Source organism: Benincasa hispida, chromosome 6, assembly GCF_009727055.1.
Source record: "Benincasa hispida cultivar B227 chromosome 6, ASM972705v1, whole genome shotgun sequence".
NCBI lineage: Eukaryota > Viridiplantae > Streptophyta > Magnoliopsida > Cucurbitales > Cucurbitaceae > Benincasa > Benincasa hispida.
This window is the reverse complement of record NC_052354.1, coordinates 18,159,542-18,177,490: the sequence shown is the minus strand read 5'-3', so window position 1 is coordinate 18,177,490 and position 17,949 is coordinate 18,159,542. Positions and strand designations below refer to the sequence as shown.

The 17,949-nt window shown below is 33.6% G+C and overlaps 1 protein-coding gene across 2 annotated transcripts; it reads left to right on the top strand.

Moving 5' to 3' along the window:
* The first annotated feature begins 2,266 nt into the window (after window positions 1-2,266).
* Window positions 2,267-15,666, top strand: LOC120079768 (protein GDAP2 homolog). Of its 2 annotated transcripts, none has more exons than XM_039034143.1 (15): window positions 2,267-2,426; window positions 2,630-3,022; window positions 5,830-5,907; window positions 6,145-6,200; window positions 6,322-6,441; window positions 6,544-6,614; window positions 7,206-7,299; window positions 7,419-7,622; window positions 10,879-11,130; window positions 11,659-11,767; window positions 13,534-13,601; window positions 14,733-14,802; window positions 14,892-14,966; window positions 15,037-15,128; window positions 15,320-15,666. In XM_039034143.1, exons 2-15 carry the CDS (start codon window positions 2,708-2,710, stop codon window positions 15,393-15,395), a joined length of 1,680 nt encoding a protein of 559 aa, XP_038890071.1. In that variant the 5' UTR covers window positions 2,267-2,426; window positions 2,630-2,707; the 3' UTR covers window positions 15,396-15,666. The 2 variants fall into 2 exon arrangements, with proteins under 2 accessions (XP_038890071.1, XP_038890072.1); XM_039034144.1 differs by having other exon boundaries at window positions 2,370-2,510.
* Window positions 15,667-17,949: the final 2,283 nt, after the last annotated feature.

Below are 17,949 nucleotides of genomic sequence, written 5' to 3'. Positions count from 1 at the left end.
TCTTAAAAAGTTTCATACTACAAAGTTGTTCATAACTGAGTTAACAATATTACCTCAAAATTCCAGCTCAAAACGCTTCGTAATTCGTCCCGGAGCTTCAATTCTTCACTGATGGCCTAAATTCACCCAAGAAACAAACCCTTCGTCTTTATTTTGCCCCTCTTCAACGAGTTTTCCTTCCAGCAGTCCAGCCATAGAAGATAGACACACAGAGCTCTCGAATGCCACCGAAATTACACAAATAGCCTAAGTAATTTATCCAAACCCACCCTATGAACTCAACCTTCCTGTTTATATTACTGCCCAAAATCCATCATTAACTCTTCTTGTGCCACTTGGTCCACTATTGATGAAGAAGGGCTAAGATTTAGCTAATTTTTTTTTGTAACTTTACTCACAACATTACTTCAGCACCACTCCTCATAAGATGGCATGGTCTCATTCATATGCTTATTAAAAATTCCATCTTCCATCCTTCATGAGTCATAGCATTATTTAGCTCATTAGAAGACATCACACTATTAAAGTAATTAGGATTTGGGTTTTACAATGGCTCTGATAAACCTGATATTGTATTGAATTTGCTTCCAGCATTGTCAGTTTGAAAAAATATTTTTTACTTGTAACTATTGCATGTGTAGTTGCACTGTCTGCTAGACATAGATCTTTGTTACTCATTTTTTAGTCACTCAATATATAAAAACGATCCAGGTTTCTTCACTAAAAGAAAATAATTACAATAAGACAAACAACATTTGAAAAATACAAAAGTTAACATCTATTAAGAGAAGAAAGAAAACATGGAGATGAAAAAGAAAAAAAACAACATTAAATCTAGTTATTTTCAAAGTCAAAGGAAACACTTGATATTCCATCAATTCTGCCGATTTTCTCTTCAAGAGATTCAAAGAAGTCCGCACATCCAAAATTTTCATATGGGATGGGTCAAATATGTCATTATCCTAGTATGTAAATTTTTCTTCCACATTTTTCTTTTTTTCTTTTAAGGAGGCTTGATATAGATCAATTAAGTGTTTTGACGTACGAATGGTATGTGACTAATGCTCATTCATTCCACATCGGAAGCATTTATTTTCAACATTTTTTGAATTCTTATCTTGTGGAGCTTTTCCTTTGTGATCATCATTTTGCCTGGTTCTTTTGAATTTTGAATGATTAGAACGACCACCACTAAAATAATAATTATTTCTTCCTCTGCCACGGTTACGACCTCGACCATGACCATGATCTCAGCCACGATTATTAAAATTCATAATATTCACTTTAGGGAATGCTGTTGTTCCAATTGGTCGTGATTCATGACTTTTCATTCACGATTTAAAATTTACAACATTCACTTCAAGGAATGTTGTTTATCTAGTTGGTTGAGATTCATATATATTTTCTTAATAAATAATTCGTTATTTTACTTAGCCACGAGAAGATATTAGATGAGTGCAGAATACTTTTAAAATATTGCTCTCGATATTGCTACTGCAGGAACATATCCGAAATGTAGAAAAATGTCTTCTCTAACATATTAATTTAAAATTTTGGAGCCTCAAACCCATCCATTTATGACGAGCTTTTGGAAAAAAAATTATTTTCTGCTGATCATATTTTTATGGCACCTAGGCGTATTTTGGCATCAAACACTAATGACAAATAATTATTATAATTAATATCAAATACCACAAATTCTAATTTTGTAATATTTTTCATAGTAACATTATTACGAAATATTATATTTATATTATAAATTTAATATATATCAAATATGTAAAATAACATTTAATTTATTAATTATAACAAAGAGGAAAAACCGACATGCCTTTAGAACCTACCTTTAGCGGGGAAAACGATGCTGTGTTGTAAATTTGTAGGGGAAAACGAGGTACAACAGGAACATGAATATTAATAAATATAATATTAATATAGATATATAAACAAATAAAATAAAATAATGATAAATAAATAAAATAATAGAAAATAGGAAATTTCTTAAAAAATCTCCCACTTTTCCAAAATTGGTATAGTTTCAACCAATTGTATATATCTTTACAAAATCTACAAATGACCACTTATTTATAGGAAATTTTGACAAATAGGACTCTGCATAGGTGGTTGAATGACATATAGCCAACCATAATGAGAAAATGACACTTATTATATATTAAACATGACACTTACGTGCATCTATTATTATTATATAATGTTTATAATAAAAAAACATTTTTGGAAATTCAATCGTAATTATCTCCGAATCCGTATGTGCTTCGCTAGCTCATTAATTTATCAAAATTAGCTGGACATTTTTTTAATCCGAAGAACAGAAAAAGTCCGAGAAAAAAAAAGGAAAAAAAGAAAAGAAAAGAAAAGAAAAGGAAAGGAAGAATACTTTCCGAAATACCGAACGGAATTTGCAGGTTATTAATCCTTCTCTCATCATCAATTCTTGTGAATTTCTTCCATTTTATTCAATTTCCTTTTTGTTCTTCGTAAAATGTCAGGTTAGGGTTGCAAAATCAGATTGAGTTCGTTTCGGTTGCTATGGAATGATTTGAAATTGAAACCGCTTTTCTTATATTTTATGAGATTTTCTGTGACTTTTTTGGTGAAAATTTTACAGGGATTTCTGTGATGAATGTGGGTGTTTGCATGAGCCATCGATTTCTGAGTTTTGCAAGGGCTTGGTGGCGTTGTTAAAATGTACAGGACAGTGGCTACATCTGCGGCCACAACTACAACAACAGAAAGCGTAGATTATGTTGTAAATTTGGATCAAATTCCACGCTGGAGTGATGCAGAACATAGGTCTTCATTGGAGTTCGTTAATGAAGATCCTTCCTTCTCTAATTCGTACTTTCCTGATCCTCTCACATCTCCGTCAGACGCCGAGGGTGGGACTAATGGAGTGGTTTCGAGATTTCCCGTAGATCATGAAATCAATTCCAAAATATACCTCTGGAGGGGGAATCCATGGAATCTCGAGGTAGATGCCGTTGTGAATTCTACGAACGAGGTGAGTCTTAATCTTCTTTTCGTCCTCTCCTTCTTAGATAGAAAACCGTAATACAAAAACCAAAGGGAAAGTAAAGCGATGCCAAAAGTCCCGAGAAATTAATAATAGCTCGAAAAGAATTCAAAAGGAAAAATCCCATCCCTGAGTTTTGTACATTACCCAGAAGAAGAAGGAAAAAAAGAACTAGATGTAAGCAGAGAAGCCAATTGCGACTCAGAATTTCTATTATTTGGTTTTAGACTACATCAAGGCGTACTAATTATCCCACATGACAATGTGATTTTATCCTTGTTCAGCTGTAATGTGATATCATTTGAAATAGGATATATCAGTGGGGAAATTAGCTGAAATTGAAATTTCGTTGATTATTAGTTTTTGGGATGTCTAATTGACTAGGAAACCAGTGCCTAGTTTACATTCCATGAAATATTGCTAACTAACTTCAAGAGATCACATTGCCTTTGTGCAATTGTGTTCATTGGCAAGATGTAACTAGATGGTGGTCTCCTTTTACCTCAAGAGGTTCTTGGCAACATATTCAGGATATGATTACCAAGGAGCCAAAAGCTAAATGCCTGAGCTTAAACAACATTTTAAGTTAGCAGTAGATTGGAAGTTGTGTCTGAGGAAGTTGAAAGGACAGAGGTCTGTTGTAAAGGAGATAGAAGATGAGAGCTTGATATCCTCCATTAATGTTGACTTTTGAGTGCTGCAAGAGTTACTAAATTTCAAATGCTATGCTGCTATCGTCATCTAAGAAAATCATCTTCTCTAACATTGCTCGCACCAACAATTGACTTCGTGAGTAGTTGTAGGAAAGATAGAATAAAAGAACATGGCGGAAATTACATATGGTTGTATGAGATAAAAGAGAAAGTAGGGTATATCTATGAGTGTTCGAGCTACCCTGTGCATACCTCGATGTATCTTATGGAATAACCACTTGACTGTGCTACATTTGGTTGCCAAAGTAACTTGTAGATATTAAATCTTAGGTAGGTGACCACCATTGCTTAAACTCATTACTTCTAGAGCCTTTATTGTTTACCTAATCCTTATTGACCAGTAGGCCAACCCGCGGTGGTTATGTAGGATAAGTACATAGTTATCTACCTTTATTGTGAGCAAGGGAAGATCATCACTTGTGATCTAATGATGAGTAGGATGTTTTGGTACAAGACATCTACTTGGCAATAGTACACAAGAGATAGAGTGTAATTGAAATATTGGTGGATGAACTGGAATTGCTATCGAGGAAGATGAAAAGAAGTATAGGCAAATACTTCTGATTATGAGGGGAAAAAACAGCATTAGAGGCTTTATAGGAACAAAGCGTAATTTTAAATCTCACCATTCCACATTTGAGCTTCTGAAGGAGTTTTAACTTTTATATGGAGTGTATAAAAATTTCAAATATTCAAGTAACTCCACAAGAAAATTAAAATTTTCTTATGGGATGATTTGGTGGGTACAGTTGAGCCTCTTATTAAAGATCTTTATTCTGCTATTTGGCTGGACCATTTCCCTACGAAAATTAAAATTTTCTTATGGGAGCTTAGCTTGGGTGCTGCCAATACTGCTGATCGTCTTCAACGCCAGATGCCTTATATGTCTATCTCTCATGTGTCAAGGGCATTCTAAATCTGTAGCTCATCTTTTTTTACACTGTCCTTTTGCTGCTCGCATTTGGCCTATTGTTTTGGATGCTTTTGGTTGGTCTGTGGTTAGAATGTTTGATATTATGGCTTCTTCCATGGTGGGGCTTCCTTTTCATGGTTCTAAAAAGGAGATTTGGTTGGCCATCTTGCATGTTTTCTTCTAGACTTTATGGGACGAACGCAACAAACGTCTTTCTAGAGACTCCTTTTTCTGAATTTGTTCACTTTATGGATTCAGTTCTCTCTATTGGTTTGTATTGGTGCAAAAATAAACATCCTTTTAAGCACTTCAGTCTTTCTTTCTTAGTTTCCAATTCAAAATCTTTTCTGTAATCACCTATAGGTGCTTTGGGGTTTCTCCATATTTCATTTATTCAATGAAATCTTTCTTCTCTAAAAAAAAAGTAACTCCACAAACTCATTATCATTAATCAAAACAACAATCGGATTCTCGATTGAATCCTTTATCTGCAAGGCCAAAGTAGCATCACCTTGGAACCAAGTTGTGTAACTAGTTGATGGATAGGTCATGTCAGAGGTGACCATCTAGATAGTGGTGAATGTAATCTGGGTGCACAAAATTAGAGTATGATGGTAACCCACTCAACAAAATAGATGTGGATTGAATTATAAACCAAAATCTTTAACCCTTTTTAGAAATGGTTCCACATGATGATCAAGCAAGTACACAGACAAAATGAGAATGAGCAGATGAGTTAAGAACAAGTGACGAAAGTGGACAGAGATCTGACTGACTAGCCATATCTGCTATTTGGTCGCCATCCTCATTGTACTGGGAAAATTAATCATTTCATCATTTGAGCTGTGATCGATATGTACTGAAATAACTTAAAATTTTTTGTACAGTTGTCCTCCTTGGCTCTAAAGAATGTAGAGATGCTTTGCTCATTGTTTAGGACTTGACAGTATCTCAACCCATTATACGCAGTGCAATTGTAGGCATGATGGTGGTCTATGGCATGTTCAATTTACAACCTGTTAGAATAAAAGCTTGTTTGGTGAAAGTTATGTTATAGATAATTAATGATTTGTAAATCAGAAAATTCCTTTTCAGTTAAGTTAATATATATAAATAGGTAACTATTTTTATATCTGCAATTTCTTCTGATTGTACATTACATTATACAGAACTTGGATGAAGTGCACAGTAGCCCTGGCTTGCATGCTGCTGCAGGACCTGGTCTATTAGAAGAATGTGGAACACTTGTACGCCTGCGATTATTATTCTTCAGTTAGGCTTTTATTTATTGCTTTTACCCTTGAAAATTTCCACAAATTAGCATATGTGTATATAGAATGTAAAAATAATAATAACTGTAAATACTTTGGAGATAAAATGGAATATGGATTTTACTATTTTTAGAGAAGTTTTTTTTATTGCACTTCTTTGGGAGATGAGAATGTCAAAACCTGACTCGCTGGATACACTTTTGCTTCCTGAAGGGTGGTTGTCGCACAGGAATGGCAAAAGTCACTAACGCTTATGACCTTCCAGCAAGGTGAGTATGTAGTTGATGTTTGGATCTCAGATTAAAGACCATTAATTTTTCCATAAAAACTGATCCTCAATACCATTAATTTTTCTTCCACTTCAATTTTATCTTTACCATATTCTTTCAGGAAGGTCATACATACTGTTGGTCCAAAATATGCTGTCAAATATCATACTGCTGCAGAGAATGCTCTGAGCCATTGCTACCGTTCTTGCCTTGAACTTCTCATTGAAAATGGGCTTCAGAGGTTGTGAAAGTAGCTGATGCTACAATCTATTTTCTCCATATTATTTGCTCGTCTCATGAATCTCTTGGTATTTTTAACTTACATGTTAATGGCAAAATGCAGCATTGCTATGGGTTGTATATATACAGAGGCAAAAAACTATCCCCGTGAGCCTGCTGCACACGTAGCAATAAGTGAGATATTTAATATGTTCCTTTAACTTGTTTATATTTTTCTCTATTCTACTGATTTCAAATTTCGTGCTGTACTTTATTCATGAATTATGGGCTTCCATTAACTACCAATTTACCTTATGTATTTGGACCTACTGTGGAATTGGGCTTGAGGACTTGCACAGAGTGCCAGCTAGCTCTAGTATAAGAAAAATAAAATTGTGAAAAGTTGATTCTAAATTTTCAACCACATATTTTATTCTTTTTCTTTGATGGTTGGTCAGGTTGGGTCATTTGCATATAGTCTTCACCATTTATGACTGTTACCATCTTGCATTATTTAAATCAACATAGTGATTGAATTAAATCATCTGAGATGATGAAATCTCTGGTTTGTAGTGGCCTACATGTCAAATGTCTCTAAAATAAAAATCTTTGTGTTATTTAGGCATACAACTGTTTACCTGATCAACTTATTACTATGCAACCAATATAGTTTTTCCGGTTGTTGGAACTCTAATAAATGTCTTATATAAAAAAAGGAAAGAAAAGACAAGTTTTACGGTCTTTTCCCCATTTAATTTTTCTTCTGCTTCTTCTTCTTCTGCTTAGGAACTGTGCGTCGTTTTCTTGAGAAGCAGAGGGATAAAATTAAAGCGGTTGTATTTTGTACAACATCATCAGTAGATACAGAAATATACAAAAGGTACTTCACTCTCAAGCAATTGAGGCTTGCCATTCCTGGAGGTTATGGTTTCCATGCTGTATTAAATATAATGATCCATGCTGGACTTATTCTATCTGCTTTTATCTGTTCTGAGGCAGGTTGCTTCCTCTGTACTTTCCTCGTGATAAACACGAGGAAGAAGTTGCTTTGTCAAAGCTTCCTGCAGATGTTGGAGATGAGAATGGTGAGACCATAATAGACGAACGGAAAATAAGGATAAAACCTTTACCCAAAAAGAATGTTCCGAAACCTCCTCAAGTTCCCAATGATCCTCCTGTCAGTGATGTAAGGTTGACACGGAGGTTAGTGGAATGATTTATGCAATATAACGATTTTTTTTGAAAACTATAACAACTATTTCATCTTCAAATGGTAGATTCATGAGAATTGTGTACCTAGACGAGTAAAAGTTGTCACAAATTTGATGACATTGATTAGAGTTGCCATGAACTTGATGACATTGATCTGTTTCATCGACATTGGTTCCTGTTATCAAGATTTCCAACCAATTATATATATATATATTTGAAAGTAACAAAATTGTGTTGATAACCTGAAAATACACGAAGGTATGAGCAATCGACCCTACCAGCTATGGGGGTTATAAAAGTGGACCCCAATCAGCAAATTGACGTGAGAATATAGTTACAAATATCGTGGTTGTCCTGCAGTAAAGTGAAAAAATATTATATATATAGTAGCAAATATCTGGGTAAAGTGAGAGTATACCATGAAGAAGCCAGTCATCAAGCTAAATTCCTCACCTCATCAACTCACTAACCTTCAAAAAGTTGAACGTTTCTCTCATTCTACAACTCGGAAGGTGTCTTGATTGCATTGAACCATTTGTTATATTCTATTTGACAAGCGAGCTGTTAATAAGTCAAATAGGATGCTAGTTATAAAAATAAAGTAAAAAAGGATGCTAGATTTTTGGTTATCATATTTATTATCATTGAACGAGTTATATATATAAAAAGAAATGAAAAAAAGAAAAAAAGAAGAAACAAAAAAAACATAAGAAGCTTTCTATAAGTTTATCATGCAACTGTTATCTGATTTTGATAGATAGCCAAGTTAAGAGCCCCCCAGTTGTAAGCAGTTCACGGTTACAAAAATGGTCTTATGTCAAAAAGCACCAAGTTTATGCTCGAAATTGTCAGAACTACCATTGTTAAGGAGGGAAATGTTTCTTCTGATAAGGTTTTTGATTCTCAAACCCCTCTCATGTGTACAAATGACAATAGAGAATGGATGATGTTCTTCTGCTTAGACTCAAATAGGAGTTTATGGATGGGGAGTTTATGGATGGGGAGTTTATGACTTGAGAAAGGAAGTTCTTCTACTTGGACTCAAATAGTTCTCTGCGTTGAAAGAGGAAGAATAGAGGTCATGTCTCCTATTGCGGGAGGTGGCTAAATTCACTTGTCTTATATCCTTCCATAGGCCCTTCCTTCTTGCTTATCATCCTCCCTAATGCTTTCTTGGTTTTCTGTAAGGTTCGAGTCCATATGGGTTAAACTCACTTCCCGCTCAAAATTAGAACTTATGTAGTCTTCCAGCCTTGTGTGAAGTTGTCAACACACTATCCTTCACTTCAATCTGATTCAAAAGAATTTTTGTAATTATACTTTAAGTCTTATTTTGTTAGATTGGAGTCCCTTTTTTTTTAAGTTTGCCTTCTTTTCATGGGCTGTTTATTTATTTATTATTATTGTAATTATTTTTTTAATTTTTAATTTTTATGTTCTTGTATTCTATTCTTTTCTGAATGAAAGCTTGTTTTTGTAATATATGTATGTATAAAAATTACTGCCATCCATTGAGCAAGTACCAATATCTTCATTATGGAACTTTATCAGGCATATGCAAATAGGCTTTGGAACTAAGTGACTTTACCAGCTGATCAGTCTGGCTGAAATGCAGCCACCAGTAGTCTCCCCCTGTTCCACATTGATCTCCACCTTCATAAAGGAATAAATCTTACAGTATTATTCCATACATGCGTGCAGGCAGTTTGACATATTTCATTGTTGCCCTTATTCTCTACATATAACTGCAGGATATATTCTCTATCCATATTATGGCTTTTTCCTTCCACAGAGAAAAAGTGAGGTCTTGGATCTTCATCCCCACTCTGCCTTCTCCACCCCTTTTCTATAGCAGAAAATACATCTAACTCTCCATGTAAGCATTTCTATAGTTCAAATTTCTCTGAAAAATACCCTGACATTGATGAGACCTAATTCTTCGTTATAAGTCTAAGACATAAGATTCTCATCAGTCACTTCTTCCTCATTGTGGAACATCTAAGCATGCAATATTCCCTAAAGTTCCTTATAGCTTCCCAAGTTGAAAGCTCATCCTGATGAGATAGTCCTGTGATTGCAGTAACCCTTTCTCATTCAACTTTAGCTAAGCCCCTCCAACACTATTCTGTTTTGTGAGCCTGAGGTTTTTTAAGGCCGTCTGTTTTGGCCCTTCTTTTCTAGATTTCTTCATTCTTGGAGCCTAAAAAGCACTGGATTAGTGACCTCCATGGGCTCCATCCATCCGAATTTGATCTTGCAGGAATTTCTAGACATTTTTTTGATCTCCTTCATTGGATAGTGTTATTACTTTCAGATAACCACCCTCTCTGATTAACAATTTCCAGCATCCAATATTAATTTTCTGCCATTCTACTTTCAATGAAAATTTCAAGTTTTAAAGCACCCTGTTACCTTGTTCAATCGTTAATTCCAATCATTTTGTCTGCTGTCATCTTAAGAATACTAAAACAAAATCATTATTAAAATCTTTTGTTCCTTCTCTCTAATTTTACCCTTCAAAATCCAGTTTTCCTATCTAATCGTACTGAAATCATCTTTCTGTGGTACCCCATAGTTCGTTACTTTCTTGGTAGTACCTGCTGCCTTAAAGGCCATTAGAAATGAAAAGAGAGAATTACACCAGAGAAAAAGCAAGAGAAATGCCATCTTACCCTTGTGTGTGTGTGTTTTGTTTGTTTGTTTGTTTTTTTTTTTTTTTTTTTTTTCATACTAAGTACTGTAGTATCCTTGGAGACAATTTGATGGGCGGGGATTGGCATTGGATCATTGCCCAGAAGAAGTGAAACCTACAAATCTGGAATTTGGTCTATCTTGGTGCATTTATTCTTCATTTACACATTTGATTTCTTATGTGTCCCTTTTTAATAAATATTTTTGCTTGTTAATGAGAAAGGAAAAAAAAAGGACTGGTTATTGTTCATCTGCATGGAGCCTTATTCTTCATCTATTTCCATTCCTACTCAGGACTTCATCTACTTTGGTTATTTCATTTTTCAAGAGCAAATATCTTATGAAACAAAATAATAATAATAATAATAATAAAATAAATAAATAAAAAAAGAAAGAAGAAAAAAAGAACTTCAAGAGAAAATATGGTTTCTATAATTTGGTCTGTTTTCAAATAGTTTTGTTTTGGGAATCTTTGGGAATTGGATTGAGTCTTCTGAATCCATGATGCTTATGTTAAAGGTATTTTAACTTGACTAACTATGCTTGGTATTTTTAGGAACTCTTCTTATTTGGATGCATACTTGGATCCTGCTTTCATGGCTTTAATCAAAGATCCAGATCAAAGACGCAAGGAACAATGGGAAAAAACTGCCCAGGCGCAGACTGGATGGAATTATGGTAGAATGCTTGGATTTGGTGACCTTGGTGGGCCTCCTTTATCTGCTGCTGAAGAATACTCCCTTCATTCAAGATACCTTGCTAAAGCAAATTCTCTTAATCTCTCTGAAATTGCAGAGATGAAAATAGTGTGAGTATCAAATTTCTTGTTTGTTTTCATGTCTTTATATATATAATGGTCCGCTAGCCACCACACACACAATCAAAAGGTGAGGTGGACATAAAATAAGAACAAAATCATAGAAATTTGGATACTAGATAATAATTTATGCTTCCTTTGTGGAAATCATTTATCCAAGTGGAGTTGCTCTTGGAGTTCTGGATCTTCAGGCCAATTGGTATTTACTTATGTACCTCTCTTTATTCACTACTTTTTTAGAGGTTTTGTTATAGTTTTTTTGTAACTTGTAAGTGAAAGAAAATTTTAAGGTGGTTTTTGTTTGTCATTAGAGTTTAGATGTTCCAGTGGTTTAATAGAAGTGTCTTTTAGAAACGTCATGTTGTTTCCCTATATATTCACTGAGTTGAAGTTTATGTCTCTCTAGTCTCTTTGACATGCTAATTGATAAGAGGCTTGTAACAATTAGAAGAGTGAGAGACTTCTGCATTTCTGAAAATATCACTAGATTGAGATGCCTATATTTACAATCTATTGCAGTTACCGTGGTGGAGTTGATAGTGAGGGTCGCCCTGTTATGGTTGTTGTGGGAGCACATTTTCTACTGCGTTGTCTTGATCTTGAGCGATTTGTGCTTTATGTTGTAAAGGTAATTTAATTTAATCTTGAATACTATGCATTTGTTTCTCATGTTAGATTTTATCTTAAGACTCCTTAGAAGCATGAGTCTGGATATGGACACATAACACAATGAATCACCCATTTTTTCAAACATTGTTATGGACCTGGTAATATGATATTGATGAACTTCTTAGAACTCAAGGACAGTTGTACAATCGATAGAATAGATCTTGTTCCATTCCTATATTTTAGATTGTTCAAAAGCTTCCATACATTATGAGGATGCATATATGAAGTGTACTTCTCAATCATGCTTTGATAAATTTTTAGCAGTGTTGTATTGATGCTTTTAAAATCGTTTGAAGCATAAGATATACGCCCATACCACAGCCTCTCTGCTTAAGCTTTTGAGACTTGAAGGGTGTAAGCTTACAGGTTCAGTTGCATCACAAATTTTAAACGGTGGCTAACTGTGGTAGTCGGCCTAGACTATATAATATGGTTGGCTTTGTTTTTCTTCTTCTTTATTTATAACTTCCCACTTTTTTTCGGTGGTGGCAAGGAATAAACTGATTGTATTCAGTTTTTTCTCTGCATTTTTTTTACAAATTTTCAACAAGTTTTGCTTCAAAATATATTTTATGAGGCTTCTATATATTGTTTCACTACTAACTGTTAATTCAAAAGATTGATTATATTTTTTACGCTAAACTATAGTATCATCCACGGAGGTAAGAGTAATGAGATTATGATGTTTGTGAATTGTTAAGAAAAGTAGTAGTATTGTGACACTTAGAGTAGTATTATGACACTTAGCGGTTAGTGTTGGAAAGTAACTATTAGGTACTTAAGCACTTTGGAGAACCACACCCCAAAAGCTAGCTATTGTGGTGGTAGAGCCAAGTCACTTAAGTACCACATTCGTCATCCCATTCTAACCAATGTGGGACAAAAGCATCCCATACTACCTTTATTCCTAACCGTAACTCTTGGAGGTTGGAGGTAATTTGGAAGAAAGGATATGAGAAAGAGGCTACTAGTCTTATTGAGCATTTCTAATTTTTTTTGGCTTGATATAGATGTTAAGACATCTCTCCTATTTATACTGGTTAGCATCCCTAAATCTATGGCTAGGATTTTGCCGGTGCATTCATGATCGGTTACAAATTCTCAAGAATATTCTCTACCATTACACTTCTCATATTTTCTAGATAATTCTATAATCTACTCTAAGTGTTTCCTACAAGTAACATCTCTAGAATATTCTAATACTTGATATTTCAGAAAATTAAACTTTTGTTTTGGACTAGGCCCAAATAATTCTAACCTAAAATCAACTTTATATTTGAACAGTTAGCACATATTTAAGCTGGGTTGTCTTGGATATATACACGGTTCAAGATAATCCACCTAGGGAACAAAAATGTACATATAATTCAAGATACTGAAGGTATATAGTATCCACAGAAGTAAGAGTAGTCGGAAAAAGATTATGTTGTTAGGGAATTGTTAAAAAAGGAGATTTTTTTCCTCGTTAATGTGTGGTCCATTTACAAACCTTTTGTCAATTGATATTTTCTTTGTTGATTTGTTCAATTGTTTCCGACATTAAATAATGTAGGATATATTCTGAATAAGAATGATATATTTTTCATTCAATTTAATGATGGTGCATTAAGCTCTACTAAAAGTAGTATTTGTGGTTTCTGGTTAACCATTAATCTTGCCGCTACTTTTTGGAACATCCTTTTTTTTGTTCTCGTACTATGACACCGACTTGTTATTTAATTTCAGGAATTTGAACCATTAATACAGAAGCCCTATACAATAGTGTACTTCCACTCAGCAGCATCTTTGCAGCCGTAAGTGCAGTAATATCTACTTGAAGTGATCTATTTTATTATTTATCATTTATTTTTTAAGCGAGCATGGTTTTGTGGGATGAAACACATTTTGTTTCTCCAAATGATAAGCCTAGACAATGAAGAATTCTTGGAAAATCACGCATGTATACATTAAGGATTAGTTGCATTACTATTTAGGATGTTTCAATTGTTTCCAAATCTGGAAATAATTTTTCATTGATCAAATGAAAAAATTACAAAAATGAAAAATAACAAGGAAACATCCATAATTTACAAGGCAGCAAGACAACAAAACATTTGAACCAAGTCACGACCCAACTGCATAAAGAACTAAACAAGCCAAAACTATCAGCTAGAACGTAAAAACCACCCTGAATACCTGGCAATGCAACTCAAAACAACATGAACATACCGTTGGCCCTCGACAATCTAAAGTCAGAACTTGGCAAAAGCTAAACAATAATTATATCTCCTGCTCCTGTGGATGATATTCATTCAAAATTGAAACACAAACATATTATTCAAATAAAAAGCATAGAGAATGAGAAGTATTTAGAATATCATGCTTGAATACTCCTGTTAGGCTCTAATTACGTAAATATTTGGACAATACTTTCGTAAAATGCTTATCGAACACATTTTTCTGTCTTAATGACCTATTTTCAAGTCTAGGTTTACAATTAAGGATGTCCCATGATGTGAGAAATGTTCCCTTAAGGCTCCTTTTATTGGGCTATTTTTTCCCCCTTTTTTAATGTAAGCTCGATTTATCAATAAAAATGTTCTGAGAAGGTTCTTCAAAAGAACTAGGTATATGAATATACCCTGTCATACACCCCGAACCTGACAGGACAGCATTCTCTATTGCACCTTATCATGAAAATATTTGAATGCATCAGAAATGCTATTCTTCATATTTGATTCAGGATTCTGTAGCTCTGAAATCAAACTTCAGAAAATATAAAATTTAAGAATCCATCATCAAATGAAATGCTATACCATACAAAACAAATGTCCATTTTGGAGTTTTGACTGTTATTGACCATCATAATAAAATCTAGTTGTGAGCATTCAGTTCTTGATGTTATCCAACTTCTCTGACCATGTTTACGGTCTATATACTGTTAGTCGGCCAGACATGGGATGGATGAAGAGATTGCAGCAGATTCTTGGCCGAAAACACCAGCGTAACCTCCATGTATGGACTCCCAACTTATTCCAGTATAATACGTGCAAGACCAAAAATCTACCTTCATCTTTCTAATCAATCTGTATGATTTTTTATAGGCAATATATGTTCTTCACCCAACCTTTGGATTGAAAGCTGCAGTATTGGCCATGCAATTGCTCGTGGATAACGTGGTAGGTTTGTCTTTGTTATAATCTCTGATATTCTAGCACCGAATGAGATTAAGTGTCAACTGATATTCAGGTCTGGAACAAAGTTGTGTACATTGATCGACTACTACAGCTGTTCAAATACGTTCCTCGTGAGCAGTTGACCATCCCCGACTTTGTATTTCAGTGAGTGAATTGCTTCCTTTAAACTCATTTTCAACAATGATTTAGTTCTCTCTATTAATTAAAAGTCGATACCTTGGGAAACTTGTGCACATCCACAAATTTAGGGCATAGGTGCTTATGAGCCCCTTTCTTATGCCTGAGTTTGTGAAGATTACAATTCAGAAAAACGCTTCCTTTTGTGATAAATGCAGGCACGACCTAGAAGTAAATGGAGGGAAGGGCCTAATTGTGGATCCTCGAACAAAATACGTATACCATCGGCCTTAATGTCAAGGAAAATGTATGGATAATTCATCAAGCCATAGATCACAGCATTGGCTATGGTTTTTATGCTACTTTAGCGTCTGTTATTAGGTGGGTAGGTGTTGAATATGTTTGTAGAAATGGTATCCCATTTTTCTTTCATTTTTTATTCCTTAAGTATTGGTTCTTTTGTCTTGTGAAGGTGAAATAACGTTATTCCTTTTGTATGTTAATGTTGGATGAGCTTTTAATAAAATGGAAAAAAGTGGTCTGTTGAAATTTGAATTAGGTAATCTGTTTATGTTCCTGTTCACCGATTGTTTTGGCAATGTGATTATGGAAAGTGTAGTCTGTTTCGTTAGATCAATGTAATCAACGTATCAAATATTCAGTATTGGGACTTTCAAGGATTGTATAACGTTAAGAATTTCATTTGTTTAAATGATCCAAATTGTGATTTTGGATCTTGTAGATAATTAGATTCCAGCAAAAAGGAAAACAATTAGACCATCATTTGTGTATCCTTAAAGTCATTCTTATAATAATAATAATTATAGTAAATAGAGAAGTGCACAAACCCCTCTGAACTTCAAAGTTACAATTACAGTATTAAATTCTTAACTTGAAATTTGTTACAACTATAATATTAAATTTTAATTTAGAAAAATGATGGAGAATCTGGGTGTTCATTTTGATCGAGATTTCAACAGGAAAGATTAAAAAAAAAAAAAAAAAAAAAAAAAACCCGATAGTTTGGATGTGAGATAAAAAAGTTAAAAATCTTTTTTTAAATTCAAATTGGGGTTGATCTTGGCCGAGAAGAGTCGAAAAAAGCTACTTGAACAATTTTCAAAAAGTGTGCTAGTGAAAGGAATAAGAATTTTGGGACTATTTTTTTTGACAATTCCTCTAATAAATGTGTTACTATGAAATGAAGTAATTAAAGAAATAAAATGAAAACTTTGACACAAAGTTTAATGGAAAAACAAGATTTTTGAATGAATTTACTTATAATTGAGTTTAAATTTTAAATATTTAACATGAGACTTAAAAGTATAGGAAGAGAAAACAAATTATGAAAGTATGTGGATTAGGATGAATAATACTAAAATACATATAATGCAATTGAAATGGGAAAAAAAAAAAAAAAAGAAGAAAGAAAGAGGGAAAGAGATGAATATACTTGGTAAGAATTATATATCTCAAATTTATGAGAATAAGTTAAATGAGTTCTTAATAAATTGGAGCTTTCAAGTAAAATCTCTTTTATGTAAACAATATTTTTTCTATATCTATAGATGACAAATTTGGATTCTCTAGGAGTTTGATAAGAACTATTTGTTGGGATTAGTGTCTTAAATCTCTTATTTTCTCGTAATTTGTAAACACTGTATAAACAAATTGATATTAATAAAATAATTGTTATTTTATAAATTTACACTCAATTCAATTAACTAAGATCATAGGTTATTTTATGTAATTTAAACATGCATGTAGAGACAAATGGATGGATCATGTTTAAATAATAATCTAAATGGTCTGTAGTAGATGGATAAGGTTGAGTACCTTATCCTGGTGAAACTACCAATACGGCTCGCTTTGTAGATGTTACAAGTGTTGTAAAATGCTATAAATGATCTGATCCTGATCATTCATGTGGAGACATGTGAGCGGAGGTATCCTACACAAAGAGTTTGTATAAGATTGGACTATGAAATCATTAGTCTCATTATATAACACCGTTAATAATAGAGACTTACATTTTACCAGGATGACTATAGGTGACATGACCTGAATCCTAAGTGAATTGTGAACTCCTACTCATGAAGGCGGTCCTTTGATTTGTATGTGCGAAAGTGGCTAGATTGCTAATTCAATATGCCTAACATTTTAGGGATTCGTCTGATTGGGGAGCTAGGAACACAATTACACAAAACGAAATTTACTCATTCCCTGATATTGACGTAAGTAGATAAATTGCTCCCTTAAGGGCTAATTCTGGGGCTTAAACAATGTGGCCACACCCTCTCTTGGCCCAAAAGGGACTTGGTTATAGTTGGATTATGACTTATTGTTCATTAGAGGGATTAGTAATACTTAAGGAGTTAGATGTAAGCACAGGGACAAAACGGTAATTTTGGCCTAGCTATACTTACGAGCAATTTGTGAAGGGTCATCACGCCGTTGATTGGTTATATCCAATGGATACAGGAATACATCTGTAGTGCGAAGAGTACAGTAGTCGGTCTTTAGTGGAGTGACCGACAGTTAATGGATGTTGGGTTATTTAATTAAAGAGTTTAATTATCAAAGTACCATTGGAGTTTCAATTACAAGTCTATAAGGTCCCTTTTGTAGCTCAACAGGGATTAAATTGAGAATTAATTTTGGATTAATTTGAATTGTTCAAATTAATTGAGGGAATTAATTAATTAAATTAATTATATGTGATATAATTAATATAATGTATTTGATATATTATAATATAAAATTTATTTTGAAAATATTTGAATATGATTCAAATACTAATTGTATGGATAAGATTCATATAATTAAATTTAGTAAAAATGTGATTTAC

Bases quoted from the DNA above. Each gene is read 5' to 3' on its own strand.
- LOC120079768 (XM_039034143.1), top strand. From the start codon at position 2,708: ATGTACAGGACAGTGGCTACATCTGCGGCCACAACTACAACAACAGAA. The intron at 11,131-11,658 runs GTGAGTATCAAA...AATCTATTGCAG, and splicing joins ATTGCAGAGATGAAAATAGT to TTACCGTGGTGGAGTTGATA. The intron at 14,803-14,891 runs GTATGGACTCCC...GATTTTTTATAG, and splicing joins AACACCAGCGTAACCTCCAT to GCAATATATGTTCTTCACCC.